This window comes from Erigeron canadensis, chromosome 8 (genome assembly GCF_010389155.1).
Source record: "Erigeron canadensis isolate Cc75 chromosome 8, C_canadensis_v1, whole genome shotgun sequence".
Taxonomy (NCBI): domain Eukaryota; kingdom Viridiplantae; phylum Streptophyta; class Magnoliopsida; order Asterales; family Asteraceae; genus Erigeron; species Erigeron canadensis.
Window position 1 is genome coordinate 43,117,480 of NC_057768.1, and position 23,710 is coordinate 43,141,189.

At 35.5% G+C, this 23,710-nt stretch overlaps 3 protein-coding genes across 3 annotated transcripts; all 3 read left to right on the top strand.

Moving 5' to 3' along the window:
* Window positions 1–2,364: 2,364 nt before the first annotated feature.
* Window positions 2,365–6,839, top strand: LOC122578437 (3-oxoacyl-[acyl-carrier-protein] reductase 4). The gene is made up of 11 exons (XM_043750400.1): window positions 2,365–2,720; window positions 3,324–3,466; window positions 3,620–3,673; window positions 4,032–4,112; window positions 4,192–4,237; window positions 4,968–5,062; window positions 5,140–5,172; window positions 5,270–5,404; window positions 5,490–5,583; window positions 6,210–6,292; window positions 6,584–6,839. The coding sequence occupies exons 1-11, from the start codon at window positions 2,561–2,563 to the stop codon at window positions 6,614–6,616; spliced, it is 957 nt and encodes a 318-aa protein (XP_043606335.1). The 5' UTR covers window positions 2,365–2,560; the 3' UTR covers window positions 6,617–6,839.
* Window positions 6,840–7,502: 663 nt separating this feature from the next.
* LOC122580685 (alpha-galactosidase 1-like) lies at window positions 7,503–22,997 on the top strand. Its single transcript, XM_043752951.1, has 25 exons — window positions 7,503–7,691; window positions 8,382–8,527; window positions 8,686–8,739; window positions 8,814–8,894; window positions 8,970–9,110; window positions 9,189–9,221; window positions 9,304–9,438; window positions 9,528–9,621; window positions 9,899–9,981; window positions 10,079–10,107; window positions 19,275–19,394; window positions 19,900–19,958; window positions 20,045–20,101; window positions 20,189–20,223; window positions 20,304–20,407; window positions 20,597–20,672; window positions 20,810–20,868; window positions 20,958–21,023; window positions 21,097–21,180; window positions 21,283–21,347; window positions 21,446–21,528; window positions 21,610–21,700; window positions 21,945–21,994; window positions 22,079–22,219; window positions 22,607–22,997. Exons 1-25 carry the CDS (start codon window positions 7,505–7,507, stop codon window positions 22,697–22,699), a joined length of 2,166 nt encoding a protein of 721 aa, XP_043608886.1. The 5' UTR covers window positions 7,503–7,504; the 3' UTR covers window positions 22,700–22,997.
* On the top strand, window positions 12,799–13,871 carry LOC122580686. Its single transcript, XM_043752952.1, has 3 exons — window positions 12,799–13,134; window positions 13,231–13,329; window positions 13,433–13,871. Exons 1-3 carry the CDS (start codon window positions 12,856–12,858, stop codon window positions 13,790–13,792), a joined length of 738 nt encoding a protein of 245 aa, XP_043608887.1. The 5' UTR covers window positions 12,799–12,855; the 3' UTR covers window positions 13,793–13,871.
* Window positions 22,998–23,710: the final 713 nt, after the last annotated feature.

The window sequence follows — 23,710 nt, forward strand, 5'->3', positions numbered from 1 at the left end:
GTAAACAATATTTTAAGTATTTAGTATTAACATATGCAACAAATATTATAAAATAAGTTTAACTACGCCATGCATAAAGCATATGGATGTTAATGGGTTGATAGCTCAGCCGTATCCTAAACCTCCAATGAAGGTATGTTTTGAATTCAAAGTGCGTAAGTTTTACCTTAAATGACATTCAATGCCGTATATATCGTGTCAGTTGATGATCTATCTCAGGGTTTTCCTTGTGTACCGTAATAACATCTTGTCCGGTCAATTTAAAGACCACATATGAGGTGAACATACTCTAACAAAAAACGAATGTTAAACAAAAAACAAAACATATGGATTAAATTCAAAATATCAAAATCAAAATATAATAATAAAATGCTAACTACTCACATGATAATGTGGTGACATACTTTCTAGTAATTTTCTTGATTTATTTAGATCTCGATATTTTATTGTTTCATCTTATACTACTATACGTCCGTTAATATGAACTTCGTAGGTTAGTGTTAGTGTATGATTAAATCTAGTTGATGTTTTAAGGGTCATATATGTCTTTTAATTTTAAGTAATTAGAGATATGCATAAACTCTTTCTCTTTGTAAGTACGGATAATCTATAAACATAATTTTGGTATGGAAAGTGAATTTCCAAGAAGTCTAATTGTTATCCAATACCATTATACAACTTTTCACACGGTACTATATAAATAGGGAATAGGGATATTAAGGGGAGGCCGTTGTTATCACGACTCTGCTTTTACTCGTTTCGCGGTTTGATATTTTGTCTTTAAAACTACGATTTTGAGCAATGGCAGCAGAAAAGGTTATGGTTAGCGAGGTAGAAAACGTCGAGCCAAAATATGTGGCCATGCCCGAAGTCAAGGTGACAAAGAAACCACAACCATCTAGTCACTCGGGTGACAACCCCGGGAGCCACGAAACATGCTCTTTTGGCGGTATTGGGGATGTTTCAAAGGATCAGAATCAGGGGAGACAAACCTGATAGATGAATCAAGACCTCCTCTTGACCCAAAAATTGGACAACATCAGCGACTACAACCTCCTATTGGCTTGTTTTAGCTAGCTAGGCGGTAGTAGACCGAATATCACAAGGTTGGACACCTATATATATAGTTTTCGGGATTCATTGAATAAGAATGTTACACCCAATAATTATTATTTTTGGGACAAGGATTTCAGTATTTTTTTTCTTTTTTTGGTTCTTGTTGTACAAGTATTATGTAACGTAATATTTGTTAGATGATGGTTAGTATTAGTTTCTTTTTATGAAATTAAATACGGAGTGTGGAAACCAATTGGTATGTTTGATATGATATACTGATTTTGTGTTAGGAGATTTGGCTTTATCCTTTGAATATTTTAAGCTAATTTGATTTGGTTCTGTATTGTAGTCGGGTCATGAGTATTGAAACCCATCTCCGTGACTTACAAAAAGTAACTTTTCAATGACGTCTTTCTTCGAATGTGATTCGATTAGTTAACATTACCGACACACAACCACAGTCAAAACAAATCAAGACATCAAATTAATACCATACTAGTTTAGTTGTGGACCCACAATAAATGAATAAAGAAAAGCATCAATTGGGTTGTTGAAACACTCTATTTAGTACCTTACACATTGTCTTCTATAACTGACACTCTTTTTAGTACCTTACACAATCACGGAATGCATGTCCAATCATGAATCATTATATGCTAGTATTCAACTGTACCATGATGTTAAAGTAGATTAATTTAAAAGGGTGTAAATGTATATTTTATATGTATCTTTTAGGAGTACGTATCACTAATCATGGAGATACATAACTCAATCATGGTACAAAAAGACCGAGTAGTCAAATCATATCACCTCTAAATTTATTATACCGTTTGAGTTGTTACATTGCCTTCTATAATAGACAAAACACTATATTTAGGACCTTACACAACCATGGAATGCATGTGGAATAATGAATCATCATATGCTAGTATTCAACCGTACTATGATGTTTAAGTAGGTTAATTTAAGAGGGTGTAAAGGTATGATTTATATTATCTTTAAGGAATACATATCACTAATCATGGAGATACATAACTCAATCATGGTACGAAAAGACCGAGTAGTCAAATCATATCATGAAATTAATTTTTGTCGATGAAAATGAGAATATGTTGTTAAAACAATAACGTGACATGTATACCAGTGAATTAATTTAGTAAAAAAAGAAAAAAGAAAAATTGATTAGTAATGCATTTTTTCCTTTTAATACAAGTATACAAGTGTTTTAGTTGTTAATGAAAAAATTATACGAGTGGTTATATAGGCAGCTAGCATCCAAAAATAAAATGGGTGAGAGAAGATTGACATTCATTCCAAGGTTTATAAAATAGAGAGAGTAATAGGTAATAAAAACTTCGAGTCTATCGCCACAGTTTCGGAGCTTCCAAAGCCCTCCCAAAACACCACTTAAAACTCCTTTCTTCCTTCCTTTCTCTCTACCAAAATTGCTTGCCTTCGCTATTCTCTCTCTTCTTCTTTTCCTGTATCTATCTCTAAAGCTCTGATGGCTGCTGCTGCTTTTGCCGGATCCGCCGCCGTCGGTTTCAAATCCTCCGCCTGCGATCGGAGAGTTTCGTTTCTCGGAAGGCATACCTCATCAGTTCAGCTTCCCAGATGTTTTAATTATTCGCAATGTGGATCCAAATTGTCTTTCTCATCTTCTGGTATATATATTTTTATGCCTAATTTTATATTTCTAGCATTTTACTTTCGTGTTTGTATGTTAATAAAGTTGTATAGTTAGTTATCTTTCTTTTTTTTTTTTATATATATTTATGCAATTGTTTGTTTGATGTGATTAAGTTGCTTTCCTGTGTTATTTTTTTGCTCAATTGATTAGATTTAGTCACTTGTGAATTAACATGTAGGTTTGTAGTTCCCTTGAGAAAATCGAAAACATTTTTCGATAGCTTTCAGTTATTTTGTTTTAGAAATAAGTACAATGTGTGCTTCGTGTGTTGAGAGCATTTTCAATGGCTTAATGGAAACACGTTCATATCCAATTTTTAAGCATAAAAATGTTTGTGATTCAATATTGAAGTGAAGTAGCCTCTAAATAGAATCGTAGACACAAACATCCTATGAAATGATCACATAACAGATAAAAATGATTCTATAGACTGCCGGTTGCCCGGTTCAGAAGTGTTGGTGTTAATAACATTCAATATTTGTGTGAGTAGTAGATGTAGAAACTACAGTGTACATGATTTAATATGATATGATGCGGTAATATAAAGCTGAACTTGTTGCTGTAATGTGATTTGTAGGTGTGAAAACACATGTAGCTACTCTTGATCAGGCAAGCGTTGAAGCACCACCTCAGGTCGAAGCTCCTGTTGTTATCGTGACTGGAGCCTCTAGAGGGATCGGCAAGGCAGTTGCACTTACTTTTGGCAAAGCTGGTTGTAAGGTCAGTAAAGAGTCTTGTACTCATGATTGAAATTCTTGTTGCACGTGGAAAAATATACATTATATATATAGATAGATAGATCGATGTTAGCAAAATTGTTTTAACAATTAATATCATTTGTGGGTGATTGCTTATTTATGGCTTATTTTGCAGGTTTTGGTGAATTATGCAAGGTCATCTAAAGAGGCTGAAGAAGTTTGTAAACAGGTAAACTTAAAGCAGAATCCTGATTATTCGTTATTTCTATATGATATGCATTGTTTGAACTGTGCTTGTATCTTCAAATCAATCATGACCCGTGAGAGTGGTGAAAGATGATTTATGCTCTGCCCTCCAACTAGATATCTATACTTAATGGTCATTGAATGTGAGAACTTAAGCTTTTTAGCTTATTTCTTAGCAAAGGTCCATAAGAATAAGGCATTAAGGCTTATATCTTCTTAGTGTACGCATCTTCTAATATTTAGTAACCTTTTTAAGAATGATAAATCAAACACTAACATTTGGTTACTGCTGTCTTTATCTAAAAAATTGCAATTGAATATAATGGGATTAAACTTTTCAGATCGAGACATTGGGTGGTCAAGCACTCACATTTGGGGGAGATGTTTCAAAAGAAGAAGATGTTGCATCTATGATTAAAACCGTGAGCAAAACTTTTTTCAATTGTTGATTATCTGTGTAACGTTTATATAAATTTATCATTGACTTTGTAATTCTTATAGGCTGTTGATGCTTGGGGGACGGTTGATGTCTTGGTGAACAATGCAGGTTAACTAATTCACCCTAGTCTTACTTCATGGTCTTGCATTGTATGAGAGGTACTGGGTTAGAAGATATCTTTTAAAGTAATGGAGAAAATAAGTAGAAGTATACTTCTATTTATACCCATAATTAGAGCTAAAACAAATCTCCTATGAATAAAACAGCCAAAGAGCTTTATCCTAACAGTAATTGAATGTATAGATCAGAATTTATCCAACAATAACTATTTTAGTAGGAGGCGAAGGAGCTATTCAAGCATTGACAAACATAGTTACATGATATGTATTAGTTGAAAGATGCCCCTTGGCATTATATTTTGTTGACAAACATAGTTATTAGTCATTATGTTAAAGTTATTACTAGCATCTTTGTCATTTTAGAAAATTTCGGCATAGGTCTGAATTGGTGTGAACGAAAACAAATATGTACTTGGGTGGCATGTAGTTTTTTTTATTTTAATATAAATCACCTGGTGTTAAATAATCAAAACTTATATGGCCTCTAAATCTAATATCATCCCAACCATGTGTGTACTTGCTAATGTAGATTATCATTTGTAGTAAAAGGCATAGTTAGAAGAATACTATCTATGTTTTCTTCTCTCACTTCAACATACAGTAAGACTGTTAGAAAAAAAAAAATTATCCTCCATTTTCTTTTCCTTGTAACTTTTCCACTCATCCTTGCCCGTGTTATTATTTTTTATTTGATCTTGGCTATATAACTATTGATACAGGGATAACAAGGGATGGTTTGTTAATGAGGATGAAGCAATCTCAGTGGCAGGAGGTTATTGATTTGAATCTCACTGGTGTATTCCTATGTACACAGGTTTGATTCATATACTTGAGTATTTGTAGCCTACCAAAATTTAGATATGGTTTTTATTAGCTCTTCTCTCTTTTTAGGCAGCTGCCAAAGTTATGATGAAGAAAAGAAAGGTAGTTCCATTTATTGTCTTTTAGTAGCTTTTTTTTCCCCAACTTTTTTACATGTTTATCATTTATACGGCTTTGTAACAAATTGCAAGTCTTTTAGGGACGAATAGTCAATATCGCATCTGTCGTAGGTGTTGTTGGCAATGTTGGACAAGCAAACTACAGTGCTGCAAAAGGAGGTGTAATAGCCTTTACTAAAACTGTGGCAAAGGAATACTCAAGCAGAGGAATAACTGTGAGTTTGTTGAACTGTTCTCTTTTATTTAAACACCAGTTAAATGTTCGTAGGTATATTCTTAAGCAATTTCCTTTTTCTGCAGGCGAATGCTATTGCTCCAGGGTTTATTGCATCTGATATGACTGCTACACTTGGAGCAGACATTGAAAAAAAGATCTTGGAGACAATCCCCTTGGGTGAGCTTTTCCTTCTGTTTAAATCAAACCACTCTTGATTCTTCATTTCTACTTATATATGTAATGTTCCTGCAAGTGGGGTGATGAGACTTACTCTATCATATCTTATTTTATTGTACTATGGAATGTATCTGATCATGATTTACTTCTTTACATATCATTAATCATTGCTTAAAAAATCATAACTTGGTTTTGTCCCGCAATTTTTTCTTTTGTTATCTTTGTTATTTCGCCACTTTAGACGTGTCATTAATAAATAATAGTGGAACATTCTATCTTAATGTGTCGTGAATAGAGGTGGCAAAGTGGATGGGTCGGGTGCTTGGGTAAATTGGCTGGCTGTTCATTAGAATTTGGTTTGATCCTGTTGACCCAAAGACGCTCTTTATCTAAAATTTATTTACTTCATCCAAATCCATAATGTGTTTATATGATTAGAAAATCCACTTTGGGTGACTTTTGGCCCGTTTGACACACTGATTTTTTGGCTATTTATTTATTTATTTAATCCGTTTGAGATAATATAAAAGTCACTTTCATTTGGGATGTTACTTTTATAACAGAGAATCAAAGTATTGTGAATGGTGACTTGTGTATAAAGCTGACCTTTTTAAGTCGAATTACAGGAAGGTATGGCGAACCTGAAGAAGTTGCTGGGCTGGTCGAATACTTGGCTCTCCATCCCTCGTCTAAATACATTACTGGACAGGTTTCTAAAAAACTAAATTTTTTGTTTTTATCTTATTCTGATTAAGTTGTTTGAGAAAATCTTTTAACTTAATTTTCCCATTTCAACAAGCTGACATGATATATATTCAGAAAGGGAAAATCTAATCTTACCATCAGTATTACCATTGAAATCATTATAGTTCTTACATGTTATAAAATAAATGTGATATTTATACTGTTATACATATTGTTGATGGTAGAAATAGTCGCATCTAAAACCTTACCATACCCATGACATGTCAAAGTAGACGCATGATAATTTGCTTTGCAGGTGTTAAACATTGATGGAGGAATGGTGATGTGAGAGCACCGAAATACGGCCAAATTCTGAAATAGCCTGAATGTTATAAAGTCGCTGATTCTGCCCTGAGATCACTACAGAATAATTAGCACCCATTTGCGCATTTGTAGAGTTTTCAAACTTTCTTCATTTTTGAAATGCAGTTTTCATACTTTTAGTTAAACGGAAACATATAGGTTTGTATTTCTAAGTAATTTGAAGTGTGGCATGTTGGTCACTGTCTGTATGCCTTGTTCTTCAACATTTTGAATGGCTGATCTCTATATGATGGGGTCAGTGTCAGTCTGGTCCCTTGCTGTTCCTCGCAACAGATAGTCCAACGGTTTGGTTGGTTGGTTAATGGGCCAGCTTGGGTTGATGCAAAAACCTTTGTTTGAAAATTTTAGTTTTTTATTAATTATACAACGATGAAAGAATGTCAGTAAAAAGCTAAAAGTAACTAAAGAAATAAAATACCCTTTGGCAGCCAAAGTTTAAACACAAAAATAAATTACTCGTATTAAAATACCTATATATATATATATTTCCGGTCAAGTTTTCATAATGCTAAAAAAGCAAATTAATATGAAGTTGATGGAACAATGACTGCAAATCGAAACTGTACCCGTGGTGAGACAATGCATGAATATATAGTTTGGCTCAAAGCATTTATTTGCAGAATGAGAGAACGACAAAGTTGAAGAAAAGGTGAATTTAATTAAATGAAAGAACCAAGTCATCGCACTTATGGTACGTACACTCCAACCATAAGTCCATAACACCACCAAACACCCTCTATATATATAGCTTGCGTTTGTGGAAATTAGTTAATTTGTAAACATCCCTACCATATAGTATAAATATACATATAGTCGATCTGATCTTTTTGTTACTTTCACTGTAACATCTTTGATGCTTATTATGGCTTCATCTGCTTATTTTGCCTCTTACAAATCCACATCAGTTGTAGAAAGTGTTGGTACTAGTGGCTTATTTGATCACAGAATCTTTTTTTCTGGCTGTAATGTGTCCTTAGCTCGGCTCAGCAGGAGTTGTAGTTATCCGCAACGACCAACTAAAGTCTCATTTATTTCATCTGGTATAAACTCTTTTTTCTAAAAAAAATAATTTTTATTTGCGTTTGAGGAACGTTTTTGTAAGCTGTATTTAATGAAGTAGTTACAGAAATAATATATATATATATATATGATACGATTTGTAGTACATTCCTAACATATTATATTGTATTAAACAAGATGTAATGGTAACAAAGTAATGTAGAACTATACAAACCAGTTATCATTAAATTTTGTTTACCTGGAACTTGATTTGTGGTCTATTAACAAACGAATCAAATGTACGAGTGTTGGGTCATTGATCGGGTGAAAAGAATCAGGAGTACCTTCAAGTTTGGAGTAATTACACCTATGGCTGTAAACGAGTTGAGACGAGTTTGACCTCAACTTGATAGCTCAACGAGCCATTTTGATGCACACTTGAGCTTGGGTCTAGGACTCAAATCGGCTCTGCTCTGAAAACCTGCATAATTATATAAAATCTGTTTTGACAACTATATTTATTTCAAATATGTACATAAAAACTAAAGTTAAAATACACTTGTCACCAAAGGGTATTTGGCCTAGTGTGTTAAAGGTAATTTAACAATCAAGACGTTGTGAGTTCAGGTCCATCTGGGACAAATGTATCATATTTGTAAAAAAGATTTGCTATACATTTTCTATAAAAAGTCAAGTGTCTCACACACACTGGCTTACATGAAATTTTATAGGTTTCAAAGCTAAAGTGGCCAATGTGAAAAAAACAAGTCCTGAAGCAATACAAACTTATAAGGAAATTCCTGTTGTTATTGTGACCGGAGCCTCTAGAGGTATCGGCAAGGCGGTTGCTCTAGCTTTTGGCAAAGCTGGTTGTAAGGTCAGAAAAAATTTAGTATTCGGATAGCAGTCAAATATTTAATGGAATAGGCCTCATGAGCAACTAAGATATATGCAAAGTGCATTTCATTTTAATGCAAAATTTCAAAAGATGTTTTAGTCTAAGATGAGAGATTATCATACATTCCATTCTTGCAGGTTCTGGTTAATTATGTAAGGTCATCTAAAGAGGCAGAAGAAGTTTGTAAAGAGGTAAATTTCTATCAGATACTTAACGTCTTCTAATATGAGATTACCAATTTTGTGAACATTGAGTTATGGCTCAGATTGAGGCACTTGGTGGCAAGGCACTTACATTTAGAGGAGATGTTTCAAAAGAAGCAGACGCTGCAGCTATGATCAAAACAGTAATTGTTAATTCCATCTTTATTCGTTCTTCTAATTACTTAAACTTTTGTTTACTTTATTATGATTACATCCAGGCAGTTGATTCATGGGGGACTGTTGATATATTAGTCAACAATGCTGGGACTACGAGGGATGGTTTGTTGATGAGGATGAAGCCGTCTCAGTGGCAGGAGGTTATTGATTTGAATCTCACTGGTGTATTCCTATGTACACAAGTATACTTCTTGATCCATTGCTAAGTAGACTTGCTTTTTTAAGTATCGTTTTTTTAATGAATTTTCTATGTCTTTCAGGCAGCTACCAAAATTATGATGCAGAAGAGAAAGGTAGCCGGTCAAGTTCTTTTTCCGATGAGCTTGTTACATTTAGGTTCAATCGTTTTTATAAGCATGTGGTTATATGATTCAGGGAAGAATAATCAATATAACATCGGTTGTTGGAATAACTGGAAACGTTGGGCAAGCCAATTACAGTGCAGCAAAAGCTGGAGTGATAGGATTCACTAAAAGTGTGGCAAAAGAATACTCGAGCAGAGGCATAAATGTGAGTTCTGCGCTCGTCTGATATTTGATTGATGATTCAGTAATAAGCATATATAGTCGTAAATAGATCTCCTTCATTCTCTATAATAGGTGAATGCTGTTGCACCTGGATTCATCATCTCTGATTTGACTGTTAGCCTTGATGAACAATACCAGAAAAAAATCTTGGAATATATCCCATTGGGTGAGGTTTTTTTTTTTTTGTCTGAATCTTAATTCTTATCGATGTCCAAACATCTTAAATGATTCATTCATATGATCCCCTGTATTTAAGTCAGTTAAGTACTCGAAAAACAAACTTTATACTCACTGCATCTGCAGTGTTCTGTGTGTTATAGCTAGATTATATTGACTTCAGTTTGGTAATAAGTTAGTTTTTGTGTATATAATAATTATATATCGTACATGCTAACCTTGTCGAAAAGTAAAGGTAAAATAGTTCTTTATAAATTGATTTACAGGAAGGCTTGGCCAACCCGAAGATGTAGCTGGCCTGGTTGAATTCTTGGCTCTCAGTCCCGCTGCTGGTTACATAACAGGACAGGTAACGAAGAATACAGTGTTATCATGCGTGATAACATGTTGTGTCTTCATAAACTTACCAGTGAAAGTTAACCAATGATTATATATTGATCTTGCAGGTGCTTACTATCGACGGGGGATTGGCTATGTAAATTACAAATCCATTTTTAACCAGTATAAACCATGTGAAGGGTTGTTTATTGATGCCTAAGAGGCAATTTGATTAATCTTGATGATTTTTCCATTTTAAAACGACTAAATTAAAGGCTCTAAAATCTAAATGAATTTCGTTATGAATAAAAAAAATAAACCTTTTGATAGGTATCCCAATTAATGTATGTATCAAACAGTTTATTATCGTTATATGCATTTTCATACATTATCTACGACTTATGTTTTCGCAGCCGACAACTCAAATTAATATAGAGAATACATATAGTACTATGGGTAGAGGCCCATTGGGCTAGAATAAATTATAGAACACTACCCTATACTTTTTATATTATTATACACTGACATATCTATACTATATTATATAAAGCAGATTTCTTCCTGATTTTCAAGTTGAAATTTTCAATATTGATTTTAAGTACATCCCCAAAATACCCCTCTCATCTATTCTATATTCATCTAAAATAACCATAATACCCTTTCTCTCTCCTCAAATCTCAACCAATCATCTTTTTTCTCTCTCATCCATAAATCATTTATTCCTCCAATTCATTCAAAATCTTTTATCTCAAAAATCATATGTCGATAAATTATAAAAATTGTATGGGTGTTCTTAAAATTTCATGCTCTTTCATTAGAGATGTCATTCGATATACTTTCGACGAATTTTTAAATCCGATGGCGGAAGACGGAGGCCGTAGGCATTTACTATCACACTCTCTGACCTGGCTATCACCCCCACCATCTCACCGGCGCAACGCGCGGGTACTTACTCTCGTATACTTTAAACAGAGGAAGAATTGTGGACTTAAAAATCGAAACTCTCTAAAAAAAAATTAAAAAGTGATGTTCGATCTAATAAAAATGTCAACATACTGCAATGAAGAACATGATATATAGCAACCTTCTACCTTCCAAATAAAATGAATAATATTAACGAAGCGCGTAACCCGACCAGGGAGAAAAGTGTAACCCGACCACCCACTATTAGCGGCGACGTCGCCGCTAATAGTGGGTCCCAGAGTCACTTGCGTCTGTAACGTTTGACCGTATCACGTGGTGGTGGTCCCCACTATTAGCGGCGACGTCGCCGCTAATAGTGGGTCCCCCACTGGCAGATTTTCGATATAAACAATGCAATCCATTCGTTCCTCTTCTCCTCCTCTTCTCCGGAATACTTCTCCTCCTCCTTAAGAAATTTCGTCCTCCTCCATTCTTTCTGCAGGAAAATCCTTTTTACTCCATTCTTATAACTCACAAATCCGGCCATCTATCCCCTCATCATCGTTATCAACATTCCTTTTTACACTATCTACCTTTTCCGGCTTCCCGGAGTCGTTTTTCAGGCGTATTTTTAGCGGCGACATTTTTCCGGCGAAAATTTATTCTTTCTACCAGTTTTGCGGGGAACGTATTTTCCACCACTGACGTATGGGAAAACAATTTTTATAGTTTTCCGGTGACTATTATTTTTCCGGCCAGCCAGACAGTCCGTTTTTTGCTATACATATTTTTCCGGTAAACTATTTTTCAGACGAGATAACACTCATTTACCTTTTAAATACTTGTTTTTATTTGAATATATAATAATGTTATCAAATATTTATTTCTTATAGAAATTATTAGTTATAGAATTGTTATATATTTTTGTTAGAAAATATATGTTGAAAAAAAAAGTTAGAAAAAATATGTGTTAGAAAATATTAGTTATATAAATGTTATAGTTTAATGTTATATAAAAAATATGTTAGGAACAAGTGTTAGTAATTATATGTTAGAAAGTATTAGTTATAGAAATGTTATAGTTTTATAGTTAGGAAAGATTACTTATGTTATTATAGTTAGGAATGATATGATTTTTAGAAATTCATTAATTTTTAGGAAAACATTTGTAGTTATAATTATTGTTTATTATAGTTCAAAGTATGATTCTTAGTTAGAAAAACACTTTTTAGTATAATTGTAATTGTTAATATAGTTGTTATTAGGTTAGTATTAATGTTATAAACGAATGTTTGAAAAAAAGTTGCAAAAAAGTGGTCATTTTAGGTATAATAATTTTGGAAAACAATTTTGTGTCGAAAATATGTTAATTTAGGTCGCACCTTTTTTATGACTTTTATGTTTGTTTATGTTATTTTATAAATTGAGACGGCTGATGTAGGTTAAAATGGTTGCACTTCACGGCGGAGATGGTGGCAACGACCCTCCAAACTGGGGGTGGAATCCCGAATGGGGTTGTAGGCGTACGGGTGGTAAGTATATATTAATGTACGTTGCATATAAATATATGGTACATATGTATATATATTTGTTATTTTATTTTGTTTTGCAGGTATTAGCACAGGGAGAGCTGCTGCTGCTAACAACGATCTGGAGCGCGAGTTTCAGAATTGGGACGCCGAATCTCGCTTATGTTAAATAACGATCTCAGTAGGTGGCAGGCAATCGGGGACCACGCCAAGTGGTACAAGAGCTATTTGGGGACCTATGTCGCTACCGTCCCACATAATTACGAGTCGTGGGATCAGGTGCCCCAGCCCATCAAGGATGGACTTACTGACTGGCTTATGGTATAAAACTAATTTTTTTTACTTTTTAAATACTTTATTTAAAAAATATGGTAGATGCTAACTTTTACTTGGTACTATTGCAGAAACGGTTCTACTTAGAACCCTATCTAGGTCACCCAGAAAATCACCCGTTACGAGAGGCCGTGACCAGGATGATACGTCAGGATGCCCTGAAGATCTACAGGGATAAAAAAGCAAAATTCAAGAAGACTTGGTTCACTAACAGGGGTGGGTCCCAAAGGCTGGCAGAACTGGAGGGTCAACCTCCGTATGGGATGCCTCCACAGGCGTGGAGTTATCTACTGGGTTACTGGACCAGCGAGCCCCGAATGATTGCTGCCCAAAGAAACACGACAAACAGGCAGCAACAAAATAATTTTGTCAGTACTCACGGTCGGCAGTCATACGCTCAGCGTGAATGGCGTTACGCTGTAAGTTATACGTAATTATTTATACCCACGTATGTAAACATATATCTATACAGAGATACACATACAAATATATAACTTTGATTAATGTATATACAGGAAGATAATGACGGGCGACGTGAGGACCCGCCCGAGTTTTATTTGCGGGCCCACACGAGACGAGATGGGATGGTGCAGGACGCAGTTATGCCCATTTATGTAAGATCTTGCACAAATCCGGGAAAAAGATATTTTTTTTTTATATACAGGAAGATAATAACTAATTTTTAGTTATTATTAACTTAATTTTCATGTGCTACAGGAGCAGCTTCTTGATACCCACCAAAGACTTTCCCAAGTGCCCAATACCCCGCCTACGCAGACATATGTGGACGCTTTAGGGACACGATCGGGACATACTCGTATGGTTGGGCGTGTGGTTAGGGGAACACGTGGACTGAATGTCCCCCTCCCAGAGGATATAGAGCAACCCTTCCCAGCCCAGCAGTCACCGTCCTATAACGTCAATGATATGTTCGCCCAGGGTAGCCCTTGGACCCGGTCATCATTCAAAGACGGACCTAGCACGTCATCATCCCATGCTGGGCCTAGCACGTCACCGGCCCCCACACAGCGGTTGGGTAGTGATAGTGATAGTGATAGTGATGATGAAAGTGATTAGTTTTCCCTTTTTTTAATTGTTTGTATTCATCGTTTAACGGAAGTGTAATTTCCTTTTGTAATCTTGATTTGCGTGAAAATTTCATTTGTATTTTTTTATGTTTTTATACATTTGTTGATAAAAAAATAATTGGAATCAAATTTAGAAAAGTATTATAAAATCAATGTATGTACAACAGAAAAATATGAGAAATTAGTAGATTTAAAACATTTAACGAATTTAATCATTTATTACAATAGGAGGGCCTGGTGGTACTCTTGGCATGTTTGCGTACAACCAATTTTGATACGCATCTTCTTGATTTGCGTACGTTATTGCTAGTCGACGTGCAGGATCGGTTGCGTGAAATTCCCATTCCGGATTCTTGTAGGCCATTGGGTAGTCGCCTGCTAATTTCACTGCAACAAAATGGGTTTCGTTGTTTATCAGCGCAATACTTATCGGTTGTTTGAATAACAGCTGATCTAAGCCGTGATGCATCGGAAATACTGTTCGGGGGTCACGTAGGCTAACGCAGTTGACTATTATACCCAGCTTATTGGCCAGGAGGATATGGAACCACACTTTACTCATCCAATGATGCATGGGTCGGCTTCGTCCATAATAAGATGTTCGCAGCGCCGTCAACATTCGGTTGCCCTCTGTTTGCCCAAACATTTGTATGTACCCTTCGAGGTCAGATTCAAACTCCGCTAGCATCTGCGTACGAACCCACTCTGCACCCATCTCCTCATCTAGCCCCAAAGCTACAGCGGTAGCTCGAAATCCACAGTTACCGTCTCCTTTAACGTTTTGTGCGCCTATAACGTACGGCCTTAAGTACGATGGTATCTCACCTAGTACCCAAGCGTAATTTTTGGAAAGACTGGCGTTATACGGTTCCGCAACATACCCAACCCAACTGGCCGATGACTGTGCCTCTGACTCCGGATCCGAAACCTGCGCCTGCCTTGATTCATATATGGGTGCATTTCTAGATTGTGTAGGTGGTGGCCCGAAGATGTCATCTACTAACTTCGAATATGGTTGGTCATAGTTGAGCCAATGGTCTTGGGACGTATCGCCGAATCCATATAATTTTTGTGTCACATATGGTGTATCCCCGACCCCGTAGGATTGGGACGGGTCCCCCCACGTATATATATCATCAAGACCTGGATATGGGTGCAGGTTTCCGAAAATGTCAGGATTATCTTTGACCCATTCTGATTCAGGGTGGGATTGATCGTCGAACAATTTTCGGTTATCGGGATAACGACAGGACTGGGACGGCTCGTACGTACTGTGTCTGGCGGGCTGCGCAGGTGGTGGTTTGTTCAAATCTGGCACCTTGTATTCCCTCGGTCGACTGGACTTGGATTTTCGTAGCCCAGGTGGGTTGGTGTTGAGATCCGGCACCTAGACCATTAGTAAGAATCAGTTTCCTTAACTGAGGTAGTTATATATACTATAAATTTTTGAATAATACAAATATTTTTTAGATGTATTATGTATACCTTTGGCGGCTTTTGTTTCGAGCCGACTGGTCTTCCGCGTGTGGTCTTTTGAACAAGAGGATCTTTCACTTGTGTCTTACCAGGCTTAAACATGTCTTTAATTTTTGACAACCAATGTTTCTTTTGAGCCTTGGGTTGCTGATCCAAGAAATTCGTAATACCATCAACAACTTTATGAACATCGTCTTCTTCGTCTTCGTCTTCTACGCATGTCCACGGTGTTAAGTCAAGCTTTTGCCAAAACGGGTCTATGACATGAGGCTGTATTCGAGTCCCTGCATTTTTTTATATAAATAAGTGTATGAAATTATGTCCTTTTGATGAAAAAATACAATTAATAAATCGTACTAACCGCGCTGCATGTACTCGGCAATCTTGCAGGCACATGGTAGCCCGCAACTGGACTGAACCTTGCACCCACATTTGTTAACCTGTCTTTTAAGGACTTTGTCTAAGCGTACAATTTCATCAGCCATGATGTCCAAAGCTTTAAGTGAAACCTTTCCCAACAGGTCCTTCATACAGTTGTAATTATGTTTCCCCTTCCGGGTCCCGTAGCTATACCCCAGTTGGCCCCTTATTTCTGCTTCTTGACTGATCAAGACAGAATCAACACATTGGAGGATTCTAGTAAATGTGCATTTCCCCCTCAATTCTTCCTTCAGTAGATGGTGCTCGGCCTCCACTCTGTTTGTGGTGTGGTTTTGGTAGTTGAGGTGTTCATCGACCCAACAGGACACAAACTGCTCTCGGTATGGGGACAACCAATTATCGGTCAGGTACTTGTAGACGCCTGGAAAACCCGCAAGTTTTTCCTTTAACTCCTTCTCATTTGACTTAAACTCATCAAAAGTCCGAGACTGATATACTTTTTTCCACCAAACGTTAAGCCTGTCAATGTTAACATCTTTCTTCATACGCAATGCCGGTTCGCAGTGCTTGATTATGTTTTGCCATATATGGTACCTACACAGTAGATGTTTCGAATCCGGCATAACAACCTTCAAAGCTCTCATCAGGGCCAGCTCCCTGTCAGTAAGAACGACACGAACGGCAAAGCTATCATCAAGGGTGGACCGAAGACATCGTAAAACCCATTGATAATTTGCCTCCCGCTCGTTTACGATAAACGCATACGCTAAACTGAAGGTCTTCCCCGTTGAAGTCACGCCGACGATCTCAACTAGCGGCATGTTGTAGATGTTAGTTTTGTAAGTGGAGTCTATTTCAATAACCCAGGGAAATGCGCGCCATAGGGTCATTGATGTTGGATGAATGAAAAATAGGTTCTCCAAGCGTTCATTTTTGTTATTTGTGGTGAACTGGTAAAAGTACCTTTTCTCTTGCAACAATGAAAACATAACCTGCGATTAATGACCAAGATAGAGTAAATAAGTCAATTCCAACTACGTAGTACAATAAAATATTTAATGTTTGTACCTGCATTGGAGTGCGCCCTGCTTGCCCCGACCTTCTTCTCGCTTTTAGGAAGTTCGTAATGTCTCCTTTGCGAGTCAAGTTTCCTGGAAATTCAAGTTTGAGGTTTACCAGGATCTGATGTGGGTACAAACCGCGATCCGATTGGGTTCCCACAAATTCCTTTTCTTCATCCGTCATCCGTCTGGCGTATGCATTCCCTTGCAGATTAGTAGTTGGATCATGATTGTGTCTCCAATCCTGGACAATTAACCTCCAACCACCATCACGCCCAGAGCGGCCTATTAAAGTGAAAGGACAACCTATCTTACTTGACCGTTTAGGTGGACCAATTAACCTTGCATCGCGCGCTCCACCGTGGTGACATATAAGTGTCACTTTATTGACCACCTCTTTTGAGTTTTTGTTCGTCCGCCGTATAACTAGAACATAACCCAAATCCATTGCTATTCTTTGAGCCCACTCCGTTAATTCTTCAAAGGAACCGAACACCTCATCAGTTTCAAAGTCCCCAGGTTCGCATTCATATTCACCGTCTGCAACAGGTTGCTCAAACACATTATCCGGCACTTCAATACGTACGTTTTCTGGGTCTGCCCAAATATCCTCTAAACTATCCATCTGAAACAATTCAAATCAACATCAACCTCATTAACTATTAATGATGTCCATAATATATATATATATAAACAATAAGCTTGAAAAGGAAAAGATACACAAAACCAGCAACTACAAATATGTAATGAAAACGATGATTCCTATATATGTATATATATATATATTTACACATACGTATAATATCTATATCTATATTCATAATACATATATATATATAAACAATAAGATTGAAAAGGAAAAGATACACAATAACAACAACTACAAATATGTAATGAAAATGATGATTCCTATGTATCCAAATTTTTTTCCGAAATAGACAAAGATTCAGTATGAAAACCATGACTTATTATTACATGAATATTGGTTGTCAAGTATAAGTATACGATAGATAATTAGACATTCCATATATATATAGTCTCAAATTGTTGCAACGATAATTCCTATGCACTATCTGTTGATCTTATTCAAACAAGTGTTTATATTATTGAAACAAGTGTTTATATTATTGAAACAAATGTTCATTTTACTGAAACAAATACAAAAAACCATTCCCGATACTTAAATTCCCGATGTACACATACCGACCAGCTTACGTGACCGTCGACGTGGCAGTGCCACGTCATCACCATTAGCGGCGACGTCGCCGCAAATGGTGATGACGTGGCACTGCCACGTCGACGGTCACGTTAGTCTGCAAGCTGGTCGGTATGTGTCGGGGGTCCCACTATTAGCGGCGACGTCGCCGCTAATACCCTGGTGGGTTGACCGTTGACCTGGTGGTGTTACCCAATGCCATTATTAATTACAATGTGGCTCGTTGGTTCGTTCATTGATTTTTGAATACATATAACTACCTAATCAACACTATTAAAATTTTAAACTCATAAAATGTATTAAAAAAATATATATGTAATGTTTGTTATTGAAACATTATAACTTAATATAAAACTAATAATTCAACTAACACAATAATTATATAGTTAATTTATCAGCTACACACCAATAATTTATAAAATAAAAATGACTATTGCATTAAATAAATAAAAAAAGATATTTTATTTGTGACATTATATAAAAGAATTTTTTCTTTTCAAAAAATGTATAATATTTTTATTAAATATGTAAAGGGCTATTTCTATTTTACATTTTTCAGTATAACATCATAATTACATAAAAAAATAATATGGATTTGCCACATCAATAACATTTTAAAAGTATTTGTAGAAAACAATCTTAAACTACCAAATAATACAAGTTACATATGTATTGATAAGCAGCTTAGCTTAACCGACTTTATAATGCATAAGATTTAATTAAATGTTATTACTTAATTAACTAAATAGTAGTTTTTCCTCTCGTAATGATAGGTTAATGGTGGTGTACTATAAAAATACTAGGAATGTTAAACTGGGCTGTGTTTATAATTTCCCAAACAATTTCATGATCATATACATTTTAATTGAATAGTGTTTTTTTTTTTTTCCCGAGATAAAAGTTTTTTTTACGCCCGATAAATAGGTTATCCTTTCATATGTCACATGTTAGAATTTTAGTGAGAGATACGTTGGAATTATTATTAATGGAGATAAAAGACGAAATTGACGTGTTCAAAAAGAATAAATCTATTGTTTTTTTAACATAAACCTAGAAAAAGATTGAAGATTAGATGATAACGGCTTCACGTGTTTCTAGACAGGTCCTATGATAAATAAATAAAATATGCTGTATGTGATATGTCGATATGATACATATACAAAGTGTCATGAGTCCTTATCACCAATAAGAATTCCAAAAACACGTACCGATAAAAAGATTTCTTTACTTAAATAATATTTGGACTACTATACTATATCTATAACACCTAGCACGGGTAGAATTGCAGTAATGACCACCAAGATAATGATGATGATGTTATTGTTGATGGTGACTAGTGTGGTCGTGGTCGTGGCAGCTACTGGAGAAGGTCGTGCTTTGGCGGACAAGTCGTTGGAGACATTGAGACGGAGACGGAATCTTTTAGCTAATGGCCTTGCTGATACTCCTCCCATGGGGTATGCATATTTATTCATATCTAATTTGTCAATTTCTTATTTTGTATTTCTGTCCACATATATAATGTGGCAGGGCAGATTGCTTTATTTTTTTCTGATTTTTTGGGTGTTTTAGATGATTGTTGTGGTTGTATTTGTCAATTTCTGAAAGATAAAATATATATATATATATGTAGCTTTAGGATTATTAAAGAAGATATGTTATTCATTAAGCTACTAGTAATAAATAAGCACATAGAGTTTACAAGAAAATAAATAAAACTATTGCTTTAGTAAAATTAAACGGATAGGGATTCTGTTCAAGCTATCATGGAAAAGTCGAGCTTTCCCGTCGCCGTTTTTCAAAACTATTGATTCATACATATTTTCTCTACCATATGGAGTACATAAAGATTTTTTTATAAAAGTAACCCTGAATGCTTTATATGAATCTCCATTAGACAAGAATTAATGATTAACATCCATAAGTAAGTATATATCTAATACTTGAAGGATTTGTTGTCAGGTGGAATAGTTGGAATCACTTCAGCTGCAACATCAATGAAAGTATGATCAGAGAAACTGGTGAGTAACTTGATGAATAACACTCACTGTTTAGCTTCAATTTTAATACTTATTATTATAACCATAAAAATTAATATGTTCAACAGCTGATGCTCTTGTTTCAACTGGTCTGGCTAAGCTTGGATACAAGTATGTAAATATAGGTATGTGTTTGCATATATTCATCATTATGTTGTTTACTTTTGAACTGGGAAATGACCCTGAACATTTGATGTTTTATCACATTGTAGATGACTGTTGGGCTGAATTAACTCGTGATCAAAAGGTTTGCTCGTTTTGTAGTGTTTGTATGGGTGTTTTTGGTCTTTAAAGTAAGCAATCTAAACATGTAAAACATCTCTTCAGGGTAACCTTGTTCCTAAGAAATCGACGTTTCCTTCTGGCATCAAAGCTCTTGCTGACTATGTCCATGGCAAGGGTCTTAAGCTTGGTATATATAGTGATTCAGGGTAAGACTTGTCATACCGAATTTCTTCCTTTAAGGCTCAGAATTCAACGTTTCACGTTTTCTGCAAGATTCTTATTTCTTATTTATTTATGATTTATATATAAATTTTAATCACGTCTTCTTTTAGATAATGACTGTTGTTAGTCCCTCAAGCAATATAGCTTATCACTTTTTCATCTCTACTTTTCAGTACCATGACTTGTAGCAAGACCATGCCAGGTTCACTTGGTTACGAGGAGCAAGATGCCAAAACATTTGCTTCTTGGGTATGATTTTAGCTGCTGTTGTCTCAACTGACGCTGCACTTTGACTTTTTTTGGGTCAAACATATAGTTGGACCGAAATATATTGAATATGCTGTTCAATTATATGTAGTAAGGCGATTATTGTTTTTTGTGTGCAGGGAATAGACTACCTAAAGTATGATAACTGTAACAACAAAGAGATAAAACCAACTATTCGGTAACTCGCTGTTTCTTTAGTCGTATAAAATCATGCCCATGGTTTATGTTATATTTATCTAACATGATGATCTGTCTAAACTTATGCAGATACCCGATAATGACTAAAGCTATCATGAACGCTGGCCGTCCTATCTTCTTGTCACTATGTGAATGGTAATATTCTTGTTTCAACCAATCACATCACTTGCTATCAATATTTATTTTCGGTTCTTAAATGGTTTGCTAGGGGAGACATGCATCCTGCTCTATGGGGTTCTAAAGTAGGAAATAGTTGGAGAACTACAAATGACATTAAAGATACATGGGATAGGTACTTTCATATGCTTGTTTCGCTTTTTCTCAGGGTATTTCAAGTAAATTCATGTTAAACTAAAGTTTGTTTATTTCGATGATGTTGTTGAAATTCCTACAGCATGATGCATATAGCAGATATGAACGAGTATTATGCAGATTATGCAAGACCTGGTGGTTGGAATGGTTTGTTTTTTTCCTCTCATAATTTGTGAATACGCTTTATGCCAGTTCGTTTTCAGATTCAACCCAACTGATCAGATTCAGACATTTGTTACTCACAGATCCAGACATGCTCGAGGTTGGGAATGGAGGGATGACAAAAGATGAATACATTGTTCATTTTAGCATATGGGCTATTTCCAAAGTATATACATTTTCCCGTTTATTCATTTTGTTTGGCTAAAGGCAAAGTTTTTCGCAAGCTTACATTCTCGAGTCCTTGCAGGCTCCCCTTCTTATCGGCTGTGATGTTAGAGATGTCCCAAAAGAGACTCTCGATATCCTAGGAAACAGTGAGGTCATTGCTGTCAACCAAGGTGTGCTACCTCGATTTTAAGATTTGCACTAATCGAATTCTAAGCTTAAAACCCCCGAACATCTAGTCATGTAAAACACATAAAAACGTTTTATGATTGAAATATTCTAGGTTTTTTTGTAAAAACTGGTTCATAATCATGCTGATTTACAGGAACATCTATTCGTTGGTTATTTTGAGATTTAAACATCATATTTTGACTCTTTCTATCGTTTTGCTTGAATCAAATGCTTATATCTCCACAGATAGACTAGGCGTTCAGGCCAAAAAAGTTAGAATGGAAGGTGATCTCGAGGTACTTCACTAATCCCATCTTCAAGTTAATTCATATACTTTTCTTTTTGCACCAAGATGGCACTTATATTTGTTCATTTGGCAGATTTGGGCAGGGCCACTTTCCAGATACAGAGTAGTTGTGCTCCTAGTGAACCGTGGTCCTGTAACTGCGCCGATCACAGCCCACTGGGATGACATAGGACTTCCTCAGAATACCATCGTGGTTGCCAGAGATCTTTGGCTTGTAAGTTACAAATCACAATTACCTTTCCATGATCATCATCATCATTAAAGGGGACAAATTGGATGGGTTAGGTAACAGGTCAATCTGTTGTGGGTCAAAATGGTAACATTTTCAGTAGGGATCAGGATGCAGGTTGATCTAAAGAAGTTGATATTCTTATAAATATGTGGTGTGTGAATATTGTCACCAATATTATATTACCTGTTAAAATCATATAGAAAATTCTTTACATTAAAATTGCATTTGGGCCAGGCAACCTGTACTCTTATATCACAGCGGTTACGAGTATTATGTATTTTACACATTTCAGATTTGGAGATTTGGAGATAAAATAAAACAATAACCTAACATGAATAGACTCACTGACATTTTTATCTTGTAATGCAGCACAACGACCTAAAGGAAAGACCTGTTGGGAACCTGACTGTTATGGTTGACTCTCACACCTGCAAAATGTTCATTTTGAATCCGGCATCTTAACAAATCCTGTTTCTTTTGAAAGATGCATCTTAGCAAGTCCAAACTCCAAAGTATATATATGTGTACTATTACATTCATTGGTTAAATGAGTTGCTACTCTTATAGTATGACTAGTTGGAACTTATCGTGATAACTTTAACTTTACTTTTATTTGAGAACGGAATCCTTAGTGATATCATGGAGTTTTAAGATCAAGGAAATGTGTATGTACACACACTGACACGCACATTTTGGCAACTCGTTGTTCATCGATGAACAACAAAACGTCGTCTTTTGATAAAGTATTTGATTTTTACTACATGCTTCTAAATCATTTGCTTAATATTAGTTTGCTAGAACTTCAGATATGGTTCCTAACTTCTGTTAATAGCTTTTGACGTCTCCATTTTAAGGTTTTATTGCAATTTTGGTCCGAGGGGAATGATCAAATATGATATCCTCCGAGTGTTCTCTTGAACTTATAATATATAAACCCAAGATCATGCACTTTAACAACAATCAAGAATATTATCCCATCTCAATTACATCTTCATCCTCTTGTCCGGTTTATAAACATTAATTATGTTAGTTTAGGCAGTTATATATTACTAAAGAGCCGGCAAACAGTACAAGTATCACAAATGAGACTATGAGAGTCCGAGTATGTTATCGAGAGGCTTCAAAATTCAGATGTGAAGAGTTGAGCACGTAAATTCAGATTATGCCGCAGGGTTTATAAGTTAAGAGAACCACCAATTTTTTCATTTGTCTCTTATAAGTCAGCTAACAGTGGTATCAACGGTTATGAATTTGACATCAGAAACATATATATAAAAAATAAATATATATACAAGTATTAATTACTGCTATTTTCTACAATCGAATTGTTGGAGGTTTCTTGAAAGGCCATGAACAACTGATGCACATTCACAATGGTTTGATTATGAGCTCAAATCAAATGCATAATAGAATAATGGTGTGTGTATCATAATCTTGATGCACCATCACCTACCTTTGCACAGTATGTTACAT

Coding starts and splice junctions, on each gene's coding strand:
- LOC122578437 (XM_043750400.1), top strand. CDS start 2,561: ATGGCTGCTGCTGCTTTTGCCGGATCCGCCGCCGTCGGTTTCAAATCC. Junction 4,238..4,967: donor TGTCTTGGTGAACAATGCAG/GTTAACTAATTC, acceptor CTATTGATACAG/GGATAACAAGGGATGGTTTG. Junction 5,584..6,209: donor CTTGGAGACAATCCCCTTGG/GTGAGCTTTTCC, acceptor GTCGAATTACAG/GAAGGTATGGCGAACCTGAA.
- LOC122580685 (XM_043752951.1), top strand. CDS start 7,505: ATGCTTATTATGGCTTCATCTGCTTATTTTGCCTCTTACAAATCCACA. Junction 7,692..8,381: donor AGTCTCATTTATTTCATCTG/GTATAAACTCTT, acceptor GAAATTTTATAG/GTTTCAAAGCTAAAGTGGCC. Junction 20,869..20,957: donor GAGATAAAACCAACTATTCG/GTAACTCGCTGT, acceptor AAACTTATGCAG/ATACCCGATAATGACTAAAG.
- LOC122580686 (XM_043752952.1), top strand. CDS start 12,856: ATGATACGTCAGGATGCCCTGAAGATCTACAGGGATAAAAAAGCAAAA. Junction 13,135..13,230: donor AGCGTGAATGGCGTTACGCT/GTAAGTTATACG, acceptor ATGTATATACAG/GAAGATAATGACGGGCGACG. Junction 13,330..13,432: donor ACGCAGTTATGCCCATTTAT/GTAAGATCTTGC, acceptor CATGTGCTACAG/GAGCAGCTTCTTGATACCCA.